The sequence below is a fragment of the Oncorhynchus mykiss genome, chromosome 23 (genome assembly GCF_013265735.2).
Source record: "Oncorhynchus mykiss isolate Arlee chromosome 23, USDA_OmykA_1.1, whole genome shotgun sequence".
NCBI lineage: Eukaryota > Metazoa > Chordata > Actinopteri > Salmoniformes > Salmonidae > Oncorhynchus > Oncorhynchus mykiss.
Window position 1 is genome coordinate 60345453 of NC_048587.1, and position 13055 is coordinate 60358507.

At 44.3% G+C, this 13055-nt stretch overlaps 1 protein-coding gene across 1 annotated transcript in view; it reads left to right on the forward strand.

Moving 5' to 3' along the window:
- Positions 1 to 13055, forward strand: part of col9a1b (collagen, type IX, alpha 1b) — a 45773-nt gene that overhangs the window by 20164 nt on the left and 12554 nt on the right. Inside the window, exons 16-30 of the mRNA XM_036959918.1 lie at positions 708 to 743; positions 841 to 897; positions 1223 to 1276; positions 2050 to 2103; positions 2804 to 2857; positions 2939 to 2992; positions 3169 to 3222; positions 3361 to 3414; positions 3615 to 3668; positions 3929 to 3982; positions 4302 to 4346; positions 6788 to 6841; positions 6931 to 6984; positions 7209 to 7262; positions 11200 to 11271. Coding sequence (XP_036815813.1) covers positions 708 to 743; positions 841 to 897; positions 1223 to 1276; positions 2050 to 2103; positions 2804 to 2857; positions 2939 to 2992; positions 3169 to 3222; positions 3361 to 3414; positions 3615 to 3668; positions 3929 to 3982; positions 4302 to 4346; positions 6788 to 6841; positions 6931 to 6984; positions 7209 to 7262; positions 11200 to 11271 — 804 coding nt within the window. The remainder of the gene's footprint in view (positions 1 to 707; positions 744 to 840; positions 898 to 1222; positions 1277 to 2049; positions 2104 to 2803; positions 2858 to 2938; positions 2993 to 3168; positions 3223 to 3360; positions 3415 to 3614; positions 3669 to 3928; positions 3983 to 4301; positions 4347 to 6787; positions 6842 to 6930; positions 6985 to 7208; positions 7263 to 11199; positions 11272 to 13055) is intronic.

Sequence of the window (13055 nt, forward strand, 5' to 3'; positions counted from 1 at the left end):
AGGGCCGAGAGTGAGTAGTACATCTGTGGAATAGTAGGGCCGAGAGTGTGTAGTACATCTGTGGATCAGTAGGGCCTAGAGTGAGTAGTACATCTGTGGATCAGTAGGGCCGAGAGTGAGTAGTACATCTGTGGATCAGTAGGGCAGAGAGTGAGTAGTACATCTGTGGATCAGTAGGGCCTAGAGTGAGTAGTACATCTGTGAATAGTACATCTGTGGATCAGTAGGGCCTAGAGTGAGTAGTACATCTGTGAATAGTACATCTGTGGATCAGTAGGGCCTAGAGTGAGTAGTACATCTGTGGATCAGTAGGGCCTAGAGTGAGTAGTACATCTGTGAATAGTACATCTGTGGATCAGTAGGGCCTAGAGTGAGTAGTACATCTGTGAATAGTACATCTGTGGATCAGTAGGGCCTAGAGTGAGTAGTACATCTGTGAATAGTACATCTGTGGATCAGTAGGGCCTAGAGTGAATAGTACATCTGTGGATCAGTAGGGCCTAGAGTGAGTAGTACATCTGTGAATCAGTAGGGCCGAGAGTGAGTAGTACAACTGTGGATCACTGTCACTGTGTTACGTCCCTAGTTGATGATACGTTGACAAGCACATCAAGAGAATGTCGTGAGCTGTTTGTGTGTCACGTTGAACAGTCATCTACTCTTCCTAATCAACTGATTAACAATTCTCAAAATGATGTGTTTTTCAGGGTGCAGCAGGGATGCAGGATTTGAGTGCCGAGCTGGTAAGACTTTGTTTGTTCAAGTTCACACAACTCAGTGCCTGGCATTACACGTATGAGTGATAATCTGACCCTGTTGATTTATCCTGCTGCTGTCTAGTGCCCTGGTGCCTGTCCACCTGGGACACCTGGTCATCCCGGCCTCCCTGGCATGAAGGTGAGTCAAGGGTCAGGGGTCAGGGGCCAAGGAGAGTGCATGCCCTCACTAGTGTATCATATGAAGTTATGTAATGGATAAACGTTCTCAGTGGTGTGCTAGGAAGGGCATTGGAACATAGTCAGTGGTGTATTGATAGCTTGGTCTCATAAGTTGTCATATATTGTGCTAATGGTAACCATAGCTGCTTCAACCTACGGCCTCACAGAAGTCATTGGTTTAAATATATTCTATTGTCTTCACAGTTAGTATAATGATACTCTAACGGTGATATGTGATAGAGATTGGGGAGGGTGTTTAAGCTTCATGTTCCTCTGTTTTCTAGGGTCACAAAGGAGTAAAAGGGGAAGGAGGAGAGCCTGGGAAACAAGGGCACAAGGTAAGGGCTTACATTTTAGACACATTCAGAGAACTGAACAAAAACCTACACGGTATTAAAATGACTTGGTCCAGAACTAGGTTTAGTCTGTTTCTTGGAAAACCAGACCAGATGTTTCCGTGACATAGAATAAGCTTGGAGCTTTGTAGCTCCTCTGGTCTCATTGCGTCATGTGATGCGTCATGAGATCAGCTTTACATCTTGACTGACCAAGATATTCAGATTAGACATGACAAGAAATACTCTCACGGCTACTTCTTAGCTGTCAGTATGCGTCCAGTCAGGTGATCCATGTGGTCAGGGCCTGTGATCCATGTGGTCAGGGCCTGAGATCCATGTGGACATGTCTGTCTGGATTCAAGACTCCATGTATCCATATGGGCTGTAAATGACTTTCTCCATGTATAGAATTCAGCCTTGCTTAGTGGCTCTATTGAAGGGTGTCTGGTGTAGAACATGCAGGCTTTTCACTCACAAGTCAAAGCGTGTAGTCTCTGACAACTGACAGCACTCACACCTTTGGCAATGTGATCAGCGGTAGAGTCAATTTCATTGAAACGTGTGTCATGTATCTGAGTCAACGAGGCTGTAGGAACATTGATTTAAAGTCCATGGGAGTTGTTTTGCGGCCATTAAAGTTGTTTTGAAACAGCTTACATTTGAAATCCATCTTTCTATCCTCCTATAAATGTACCTACTTATGTTTTAATGTCTCTGTCATACGCAGCTGTTCATCTTACTGATGTCTGCATGTTACCTCTCTCTCTCTCTAGGGTGAAGAGGGTGACCAGGGAACCACAGGGGACCTCGGATCCCAGGGCCCAACGGTTTGATACTCTCATTAACCTACCTTTAACAGATAATATAACAGACCGTCTGTAGTGATAATATAACAGGTTGTCTGTAGTGATAATATAACAGACTGTCTGTAGTGATAATATAACAGACTGTCTGTAGTGATGATATAACAGACTGTCTGTAGTGATAATATAACAGACTGTCTGTAGTGATAATATTACAGACTGTCTGTAGTGATAATATTACAGACTGTCTGTAGTGATGATATAACAGACTGTCTGTAGTGATAATATAACAGGTTGTCTGTAGTGATAATATAACAGACTGTCTGTAGTGATGATATAACAGACTGTCTGTAGTGATGATATAACAGACTGTCTGTAGTGATAATATAACAGACTGTCTGTAGTGATACTATAACAGACTGTCTGTAGTGATAATATAACAGACTGTCTGTAGTGATAATATAACAGACTGTCTGTAGTGATAATATAACAGACTGTCTGTAGTGATAATATAACAGACTGTCTGTAGTGATATAATAACAGACTGTCTGTAGTGATAATATAACAGACTGTCTGTAGTGATAATATAACAGGTTGTCTGTAGTGATAATATAACAGACTGTCTGTAGTGATAATATAACAGACTGTCTGTAGTGATAATATAACAGACTGTCTATGGTGACAGTTAGTGACAGTTTGTCTTTCTGCTGTTGTGTGATTCCAGGGTCCTCAGGGAATCAGAGGCTCCACTGGAATGATGGGGCCCAAAGGTGGACTGGTAAGAGTCACTCTTTGAAGTTCATTGTATTTCCACCCTCTCTGTCATCTTAATGCTAATATACCCCTGGTGTTGTGACAGGGAGCACGAGGACATGATGGAGATCCAGGTCCCCAGGGTGTTGAAGGAGCCACTGTAAGTATTCTCCCATAATCCCCTTCTCCTGTTCATTATGATTTCACTAATGTTAGACCTCTGGAAAGGTGAGTGTTTCAGGAATAAGGCACTGTGTTGTGTTCTCAATCAAGGACCTGATTAAACATCTGTAAAAAGGTTTTGTCTTACAATATGTTGATGCTGTCTCTTGTTAGGGTGACCAAGGCCAGAGGGGCGTGATGGGCGAGTCTGGTCCTAAAGGTGATGAGGTGGGTTTCAGAGTAAAAAAATACACCTACCATGGTTTCACATGGTTGATTCTTGTCTTTAGTCACTGTCTGGGGTGGTGGTGATGGTGTAATGCTGATGCCCTGATTGGTTCCTTATCCTATTGTGTTGTTATCTAGGGATCTCAAGGTGGAAGAGGAATCACAGGTCTTCCTGGGCCCAAGGGAAAGGGTGTAAGTATTACTGTAACTATTGTATCACAGCATAAACAATCAGTCTTGGCGGTGCAAAATGTAAGCATATCCTGTCTGTTGTGTATTCATAGACTCTTAGAATCGTTTAAGCCACAGAACCATTCATAGAACCATAGAACCTTCTTGGAACATTAACACTTGTCATGGAATAATTGTCGTGGTTCTTTTTTCATGTCTAGGGTTTGTCAGGAGTAGATGGCCGTGAAGGTATTCCTGGATTGCCAGGTGGAAAGGTATGGACAGGATCGACTGTAAGATGTTTAGATGCATCGTTCTAGTTTTGCTGTGCCCTCTCATAGGTCTACAGTGATTATTTTCTGCAACGATTTCTATTGGCTTGGCAATGGAGATCACAGCATTCTGAAAAGTCTACTATAAAATGGGATTCATAATGTTTGAACAGAGGAATCAGCAGGAGTTGTCAAATCAAGTTAAGATTACAACTGTGATGTCAAAAGTTCATCTTAACTCACATAACTCGCTTTCTCCACAGGGCACCATTGGCAAGGCCGGGTCTCCAGGGGAGGTGGGGCTTCAGGGACTTCCTGTAAGTATGACCTTTGACCTCACACTAACAGGTGTTCTGATTGGTTGCGCCTGTGTAATCCTCCTCAGCCTCCCATATTCTAATCCTGATGTGAAATAACATAATAATAATAACATGAGATAATTGTTTCTGATTGACAACCACCATTGTGTAGGTTCTTTTGTTTTACAAACATTTGAGATTTTCATGTTTTCAACAACTTCTTTGAAATAGATAACAAATGCATGAGTGGTTTGGTCAGATGTATTCTAGGTATTTACATGATAATTCTTGTTACTGTAGATTGATTTTGATTGACAATGTTGTGTTTCCTCTCTAGGGATTACCTGGTTCTCCTGGCTCTAAAGGAACTGGTGGAGAGAAGGTAGGCATCATAGAGATCCTATTAAAATAGTATTCTAATTCCTAATTCACCCACAATGCACCACTTACATCAATTCATCTACAGCCAATGGGCATTAATTACTCTGTGCCATAAACTCAACCCTTTTGACAAATAGAGCTAATCTATGTCACTGAGGAGCTGCAGCTGGATAAGAGCATGGGTACTGGCCTACAGTGAGGGGAAAATGTATTTGATCCCCTGCTGATTTTGTACGTTTGCCCACTGACAAAGAAATTATCTGTATAATTTTAATGGTAGGTTTATTTGAACAGTGAGAGACAGAATAACAACAAAAAATCCAGAAAAACGAATGTCAAAAATGTTATAAATTGACTTGCATTTTAATGAGGGAAATAATTATTTGACCCCTCCAAAACGTGACTTGGTACTGGGTGGCAAAACCCTTGTTGGCAATCACAGAGGTCAGATGTTTCTTGTAGTTGGCCACCAGGTTTGCACACATCTCAGGGGGGAGTTTGTCTCACTCCTCTTTGCAGATCTTCTCCAAGCCATTAAGGTTTCGAGGCTGACGTTTGGCAACTCGAACCTTCAGCTCCCTCCACAGATTTTCTCTGGGATTAAGGTCAGGAGACTGGCTAGGCCACTCCAGGACCTTAATGTGCTTCTTCTTGAGCCACTCCTTTGTTGCCTTGGCCGTGTGTTTTGGGTTATTGTCATGCTGGAATACCCATCCACGACCCATTTTCAATGCCCTCGCTGAGGGAAGGAGGTTCTCACCCAAGATTTGACGGTACATGGCCCCGTCCATCGGCCCTTTGATGCGGTGAAGTTGTCCTGTCCCCTTAGCAGAAAAACACCCCCAAAGCATAATGTTTCCACCTCCATGTTTGACGGTGGGGATGGTGTTCTTGGGGTCATAGGCAGCATTCCTCCTCCTCCAAACACGGCGAGTTGAGTTGATGCCAAAGAGCTCCATTTTGGTCTCATCTGACCACAACACTTTCACACAGTTGTGTCCTCGGAATCATTCAGATGTTCATTGGCAAACTTCAGACGGGCATGTATATGTACTTTCTTGAGCAGGGGGACCTTGCGGGCGCTGCAGGATTTCAGTCCTTCACGGCATAGTGTGTTAATAATTGTTTTCTTGGGGACTATGGTCTCAGCTGCCTTGAGATCATTGACAAGATCCTCCCGTGTAGTTCTGGGCTGATTCCTCACCGTTCTCATGATCATTGCAACTCCACGAGGTGAGATCTTGCATGGAGCCCCAGGCCGAGGGAGATTGACAGTTCTTTTGTGTTTCTTCCATTTGCGAATAATCGCACCAACTGTTGTCACCTTCTCACCAAGCTCCTTGGCGATGGTCTTGTAGCCCATTCCAGCCTTGTGTAGGTCTACAATCTTGTCCCTGACATCCTTGGAGAGCTCTTTGGTCTTGGCCATGGTGGAGAGTTTGGAATCTGATTGATTGATTGCCTCTGTGGACAGGTGTCTTTTATACAGGTAACAAACTGAGATTAGGAGCACTGCCTTTAAGAGTGTGCTCCTAATCTCAGCTCGTTACCTGTATAAAAGACACCTGGGAGCCAGAAATCTTTCTGATTGAGAGGGGGTCAAATACTTATTTCCCTCATTAAAATGCAAATCAATTTATAACATTTTTGACCTGCGTTTCTCTGGATTTTTTTGTTGCTATTCTGTCTCTCACTGTTCAAATAAACCTACCATTAAAATGATAGACTGATCATCTCTTTGTCAGTGGGCAAACGTACAAAATCAGTAGGGGATCAAATACTTTTTCCCCTCACTGTAACTGTCCTGACACTGACCTGACTGTCCTGACACTGACCTGACTGACCTGACTCTTCTGACACTGACCTGATTGTCCTGACACTGACCTGACTGTCCTGACGTGACTGTCCTGACACAGACCTGACTGTCCTGACACTGACCTGACCTGACTGTCCTGACACAGACCTGACTGTCCTGACACTGACCTGACCTGACTATCCTGACACTGACACTGACCTGACTGTCCTGACACTGACCTGACTGTCCTGACACTGTCCTGACTGTCCTGACACTGACCTAACTGTCCTGACACTGACCTGACTGTCCTGACACTGACCTAACAGTCCTGACACTGACCTGACTGTCCTGACACTGACCTGATATACTTCATCTCAGACACACAGAACTAAGTTGTGGGAGGAAATGTGTTAGAAAAGATTCTACAATGGGGATGGAATCAGGGCGGTAGCTCCACCCCCTGCTCTCTGTAAGTTTCGGGCAAGTCTATGGGCCAAATGTCCCAAATCAGTGATGGAAAAATCTGCACATTGGACAAAGTTCCTTGTTAGTTGTGGCATCCCAGTCTGTTGACAGACACTACGATACCATCCTATGGTCCACGAGAGATTATGACACTAAACTCTGTTTCTGTTGCTCTACTTCAGGGTAGCTCTGGAGAGGCAGGTCTTCTTGGAACAATAGGATCTGCTGGTAAAACAGTAAGTCCAATTCAAATCCAAGTTTATTTAAAATGCATTTCAAGTTGTCCATCCAGTAACGACCTGTTCACTGTGATGTCTCTGTGTAGGGAGAGCAAGGCAAAGCAGGAGGTCTAGGACCCATTGGACCCATTGGCGGACCAGTGAGTATCCTGTCATGTATTATATTTCCCAGCAGGCAAAGCTGTTTTTATGACGCCATCACAACCAGATTACAACTGGTAGTAATTGGGTTACAATGATGTCGGTGATGTCAATGCAACCAGTTTTGCCCTCTTCCATTTTAATGTCCTTTATCGTCCTTTATTAATGTGTCATAAAACAAACCTCTTCTTCTCTCTTGTAATTCCCTTTGACACCTCTCTAGGGAGACAGCGGAGTACAAGGACCAGCCGGTCCACCGGGCAAACCAGGGGCCAGGGTGAGTTATTGTTGTTGTTGTTGTTGTCTGGTTGCTGTGTGATGCTGTGTGTCTTCGTGTCAGGTATAATATAAGGATTAATGAAAGGAAACGTACTTTGTAACAACGACTCAAAGATGACAAAGTTAGGCTGGAACACCAAGATGTTTCACAGTGAGAGAGAGAGAATGAGAGAGAGACAGAGAGAGAGAGAGAGAGAGGGAGAGAGAGAGAGAATGAGAGAGAGAGAGAGAGAGAGAGAGAGAGAGAGAGAGAATGAGAGAGAGACAGAGGGAGAGAGAGAGAGAGGGAGAGAGAGAGAGAATGAGAGAGAGAGAGAGAGAGAGAATGAGAGAGAGAGAGAGAGAGAAAGAGACTGAAACAAAGAGAAGATGAAGAATGAGAAAAAGAAGAGAAAGAGAGGGAGAGTGGGGACCTGGCTGTGGTTACAGAGAGGGGGGACCTGGCTGTGGTTACAGATAGTGAGGACCTGGCTGTGGTTACAGAGAGTGGGGACCTGACTGTGGTTACAGAGAGTGGGGACCTGGCTGTGGTTACAGAGAGTGGGGACCTGGCTGTGGTTACAGAGAGTGGGGACCTGGCTGTGGTTACAGAGAGAGTGGACCTGGCTGTGGTTACAGAGAGAGTGGACCTGGCTGTGGTTACAGAGAGTGGACCTGGCTGTGGTTACAGAGAGTGGGGACCTGGCTGTGGTTACAGAGAGAGTGGACCTGGCTGTGGTTACAGAGAGAGTGGACCTGGCTGTGGTTACAGAGAGAGTGGACCTGGCTGTGGTTACAGAGAGTGGACCTGGCTGTGGTTACAGAGAGTGGGGACCTGGCTGTGGTTACAGAGAGAGTGGACCTGGCTGAGGTTACAGAGAGTGGGGACCTGGCTGTGGTTACAGAGTGGGGACCTGGCTGTGGTTACAGAGAGTGGGGACCTGGCTGTGGTTACAGAGAGAGGGGACCTGGCTGTGGTTACAGAGAGAGTGGACCTAGCTGAGGTTACAGAGTGTGGACCTGGCTGTGGTTACAGAGAGTGGGGACCTGGCTGTGGTTACAGAGTGTGGACCTGGCTGTGGTTACAGAGAGAGGGGACCTGGCTGTGGTTACAGAGAGTGTGGACCTGGCTGTGGTTACGGAGGGGGGACCTGGCTGTGGTTACAGAGTGTGGACCTGGCTGTGGTTACAGAGAGTGGGGACCTGACTGTGGTTACAGAGTGAGTGGACCTGGCTGTGGTTACAGAGAGAGTGGACCTGGCTGTGGTTACAGAGAGAGTGGACCTGGCTGTGGTTACAGAGAGAGTGGACCTGGCTGTGGTTACAGAGAGTGGACCTGGCTGTGGTTACAGAGAGTGGGGACCTGGCTGTGGTTACAGAGAGAGTGGACCTGGCTGTGGTTACAGAGAGAGTGGACCTGGCTGTGGTTACAGAGAGAGTGGACCTGGCTGTGGTTACAGAGAGTGGACCTGGCTGTGGTTACAGAGAGTGGGGACCTGGCTGTGGTTACAGAGAGAGTGGACCTGGCTGAGGTTACAGAGAGTGGGGACCTGGCTGTGGTTACAGAGTGGGGACCTGGCTGTGGTTACAGAGAGTGGGGACCTGGCTGTGGTTACAGAGAGAGGGGACCTGGCTGTGGTTACAGAGAGAGTGGACCTAGCTGAGGTTACAGAGTGTGGACCTGGCTGTGGTTACAGAGAGTGGGGACCTGGCTGTGGTTACAGAGTGTGGACCTGGCTGTGGTTACAGAGAGAGGGGACCTGGCTGTGGTTACAGAGAGTGTGGACCTGGCTGTGGTTACGGAGGGGGGACCTGGCTGTGGTTACAGAGTGTGGACCTGGCTGTGGTTACAGAGAGGGGACCTGACTGTGGTTACAGAGAGAGTGGACCTGGCTGAGGTTACAGAGTGTGGACCTGGCTGTGGTTACAGAGAGTGGGGACCTGGCTGTGGTTACAGAGAGGGGGGACCTGGCTGTGGTTACAGAGAGTGGGGACCTGGCTATGGTTACAGAGAGTGGGGACCTGGCGGTGGTTACAGAGAGTGGGGACCTGGCTGTGGTTACAGAGAGTGGGGACCTGACTGTGGTTACAGAGAGTGGGGACCTGGCTGTGGTTACAGAGAGTGGGGACCTGGCTGTGGTTACAGAGAGAGGAGACCTGCCTGTGGTTACAGAGAGGGGACCTGGCTGTGGTTACAGAGTGTGGGGACCTGGCTGTGGTTACAGAGTGGGGACCTGGCTGTGGTTACAGAGAGGGGACCTGACTGTGGTTACAGAGAGAGTGGACCTGGCTGAGGTTACAGAGTGTGGACCTGGCTGTGGTTACAGAGAGTGGGGACCTGGCTGTGGTTACAGAGAGGGGGGACCTGGCTGTGGTTACAGAGAGTGGGGACCTGGCTGTGGTTACAGAGAGTGGGGACCTGGCGGTGGTTACAGAGAGTGGGGACCTGGCTGTGGTTACAGAGAGTGGGGACCTGACTGTGGTTACAGAGAGTGGGGACCTGGCTGTGGTTACAGAGAGTGGGGACCTGGCTGTGGTTACAGAGTGGGGACCTGGCTGTGGTTACAGAGAGTGGGGACCTGGCTGTGGTTACAGAGAGTGGGGACCTGGCTGTGGTTACAGAGAGGGGGAACCTGGCTATGGTTACAGAGAGTGGACCTGGCTGTGGTTACAGAGAGTGGACCTGGCTGTGGTTACAGAGAGTGGACCTGGCTGTGGTTACAGAGAGTGGGGACCTGGCTGTGGTTACAGAGAGTGGACCTGGCTGTGGTTACAGAGAGTGGGGACCTGGCTGTGGTTACAGAGAGTGGACCTGGCTGTGGTTACAGAGAGTGGGGACCTGGCTGTGGTTACAGAGAGTGGACCTGGCTGTGGTTACAGAGAGTGGGGACCTGGCTGTGGTTACAGAGAGGGGGGACCTGGCTGTGGTTACAGAGAGTGGGGACCTGGCTGTGGTTACAGAGAGTGGGGACCTGGCTGTGGTTACAGAGTGTGGACCTGGCTGTGGTTACAGAGTGTGGACCTGGCTGTGGTTACAGAGAGTGGACCTGGCTGTGGTTACAGAGAGTGGGGACCTGACTGTGGTTACAGAGAGGGGGGACCTGGCTGTGGTTACAGAGAGGGGACCTGGCTGTGGTTACAGAGTGTGGGGACCTGGCTGTGGTTACAGAGTGGGGACCTGGCTGTGGTTACAGAGAGGGGGGACCTGGCTGTGGTTACAGATAGTGAGGACCTGGCTGTGGTTACAGAGAGTGGGGACCTGGCTGTGGTTACAGAGAGGGGGGACCTGGCTGTGGTTACAGAGAGTGGGGACCTGGCTGTGGTTACAGAGAGTGGGGACCTGGCTGTGGTTACACAGAAATTCCCTAGAGAATAGTTCTGAACGGGATCTCAGGATCTCACACAGAGGCTATTTTCACAGTAAGGAGAGAATGGGGGCCAGGGCCAGCTGGCTGAAAGAGCCTTCTGTTGCTTTGGCATTCCTCACACACACACGGTCAGCAATCAAAGGTGTGCCCAGCACAGAGAACAAAGAGACACACACACACACACACACACACATAATCATACAAAATAAAAATTGCAGCCAGGTTTTTAGAAATTCTCTTTCTTTTGTGCACGTCTTGAGTCACGACCCTGATATAGCCATCTCATGAACAGTTAATTCACCAGTGTATGTTGCCCTAATGACTGAAGAGCTTGTGGTTAGTTTCTTCATACTCTGCTGTCTTATCTGAGGTTTCCACTACTTTCTGCTGTCGTGTTCTGTAGGTTTAGATATTTACATACAGTATTCCATTCAGCAGAGGCTTGTATTCCTACAGTCATGTTACATATGGTCTGTCCCAGGAATCTAACCCACAATCCTGGCACCGCAAGCACCTTGTTCTAAGGACATACAGTAGTGTGGTGTTGACCTCTGACCTCATTGTTGTCGCCCTACCTTTGTTTTGTAGGGACCAAAAGGGGATCTTGGTCTTCCTGGTGTTCCCGGACCCCCAGGCCTCCCCGGAGTGAAGGGAGAGAGGGTAAGATAAGAGGACTTTCTATTCTGACTGGTATCTATCCCCTCTGTAGAGACCTGCTGTCTGGTGGGGAAACAATCACTGATATTATACAACCAAACCTACTACTGATATTATACAACTAAACTACTGATATTATACACCTAAACTACTGATATTATACAACTAAACTACTGATATTATACAACTAAACTACTGATATTATACAACTAAACTACTGATATTATACAACTAAACTACTGATATTATACAACTAAACATACTACTGATATTATACAACTAAACTACTGATATTATACAACTAAACTACTGATATTATACAACTAAACTACTGATATTATACAACTATATATACTACTGATATTATACAACTAAACATACTGATATTATACAACTAAACTACTGATATTATACAACTAAACTACTGATATTATACAACTAAACTACTGATATTATACAACTAAACTACTGATATTATATACTACTGATATTATACAACTAAACTACTGATATTATACAACTAAACTACTGATATTATACAACTAAACTACTGATATTATACAACTAAACTACTGATAATATACAACTAAACTACTGATATTATACAACTAAACTACTGATATTATACAACTAAACATACTACTGATATTATACAACTAAACATACTACTGATATTATACAACTAAACTACTGATATTATACAACTATATATACTACTGATATTATACAACTAAACTACTGATATTATACAACTATATATACTACTGATATTATACAACTAAACTACTGATATTATACAACTAAACTACTGATATTATACAACTAAACTACTGATATTATACAACTAAACTACTGATATTATACAACTAAACTACTGATATTATACAACTAAACTACTGATATTATACAACTAAACTACTGATATTATACAACTAAACTACTGATATTATACAACTAAACTACTGATATTATACAACTAAACTACTGATATTATACAACTAAACATTCTACTGATATTATACAACTAAACTACTGATATTATACAACTAAACTACTGATATTATACAACTAAACTACTGATATTATACAACTAAACATTCTACTGATATTATACAACTAAACTACTGATATTATACAACTAAACTACTGATATTATACAACTAAACTACTGATATTATACAACTAAACTACTGATATTATACAACTAAACTACTGATATTATACAACTAAACATACTACTGATATTATACAACTAAACTACTGATATTATACAACTAAACTACTGATATTATACAACTAAACTACTGATATTATACAACTAAACTACTGATATTATACAACTAAACATACTACTGATATTATACAACTAAACTACTGATATTATACAACTAAACTACTGATATTATATACTACTGATATTATACAACTAAACTACTGATATTATACAACTAAACATACTACTGATATTATACAACTAAACTACTGATATTATACAACTAAACTACTGATATTATACAACTAAACTACTGATATTATACAACTAAACTACTGATATTATACAACTAAACTACTGATATTATACAACTAAACTACTGATATTATACAACTAAACTACTGATATTATACAACTAAACATACTACTGATATTATACAACTAAACTACTGATATTATACAACTAAACTACTGATATTATACAACTAAACATACTACTGATATTATACAACTAAACTACTGATATTATACAACTAAACTACTGATATTATACAACTAAACTACTGATATTATA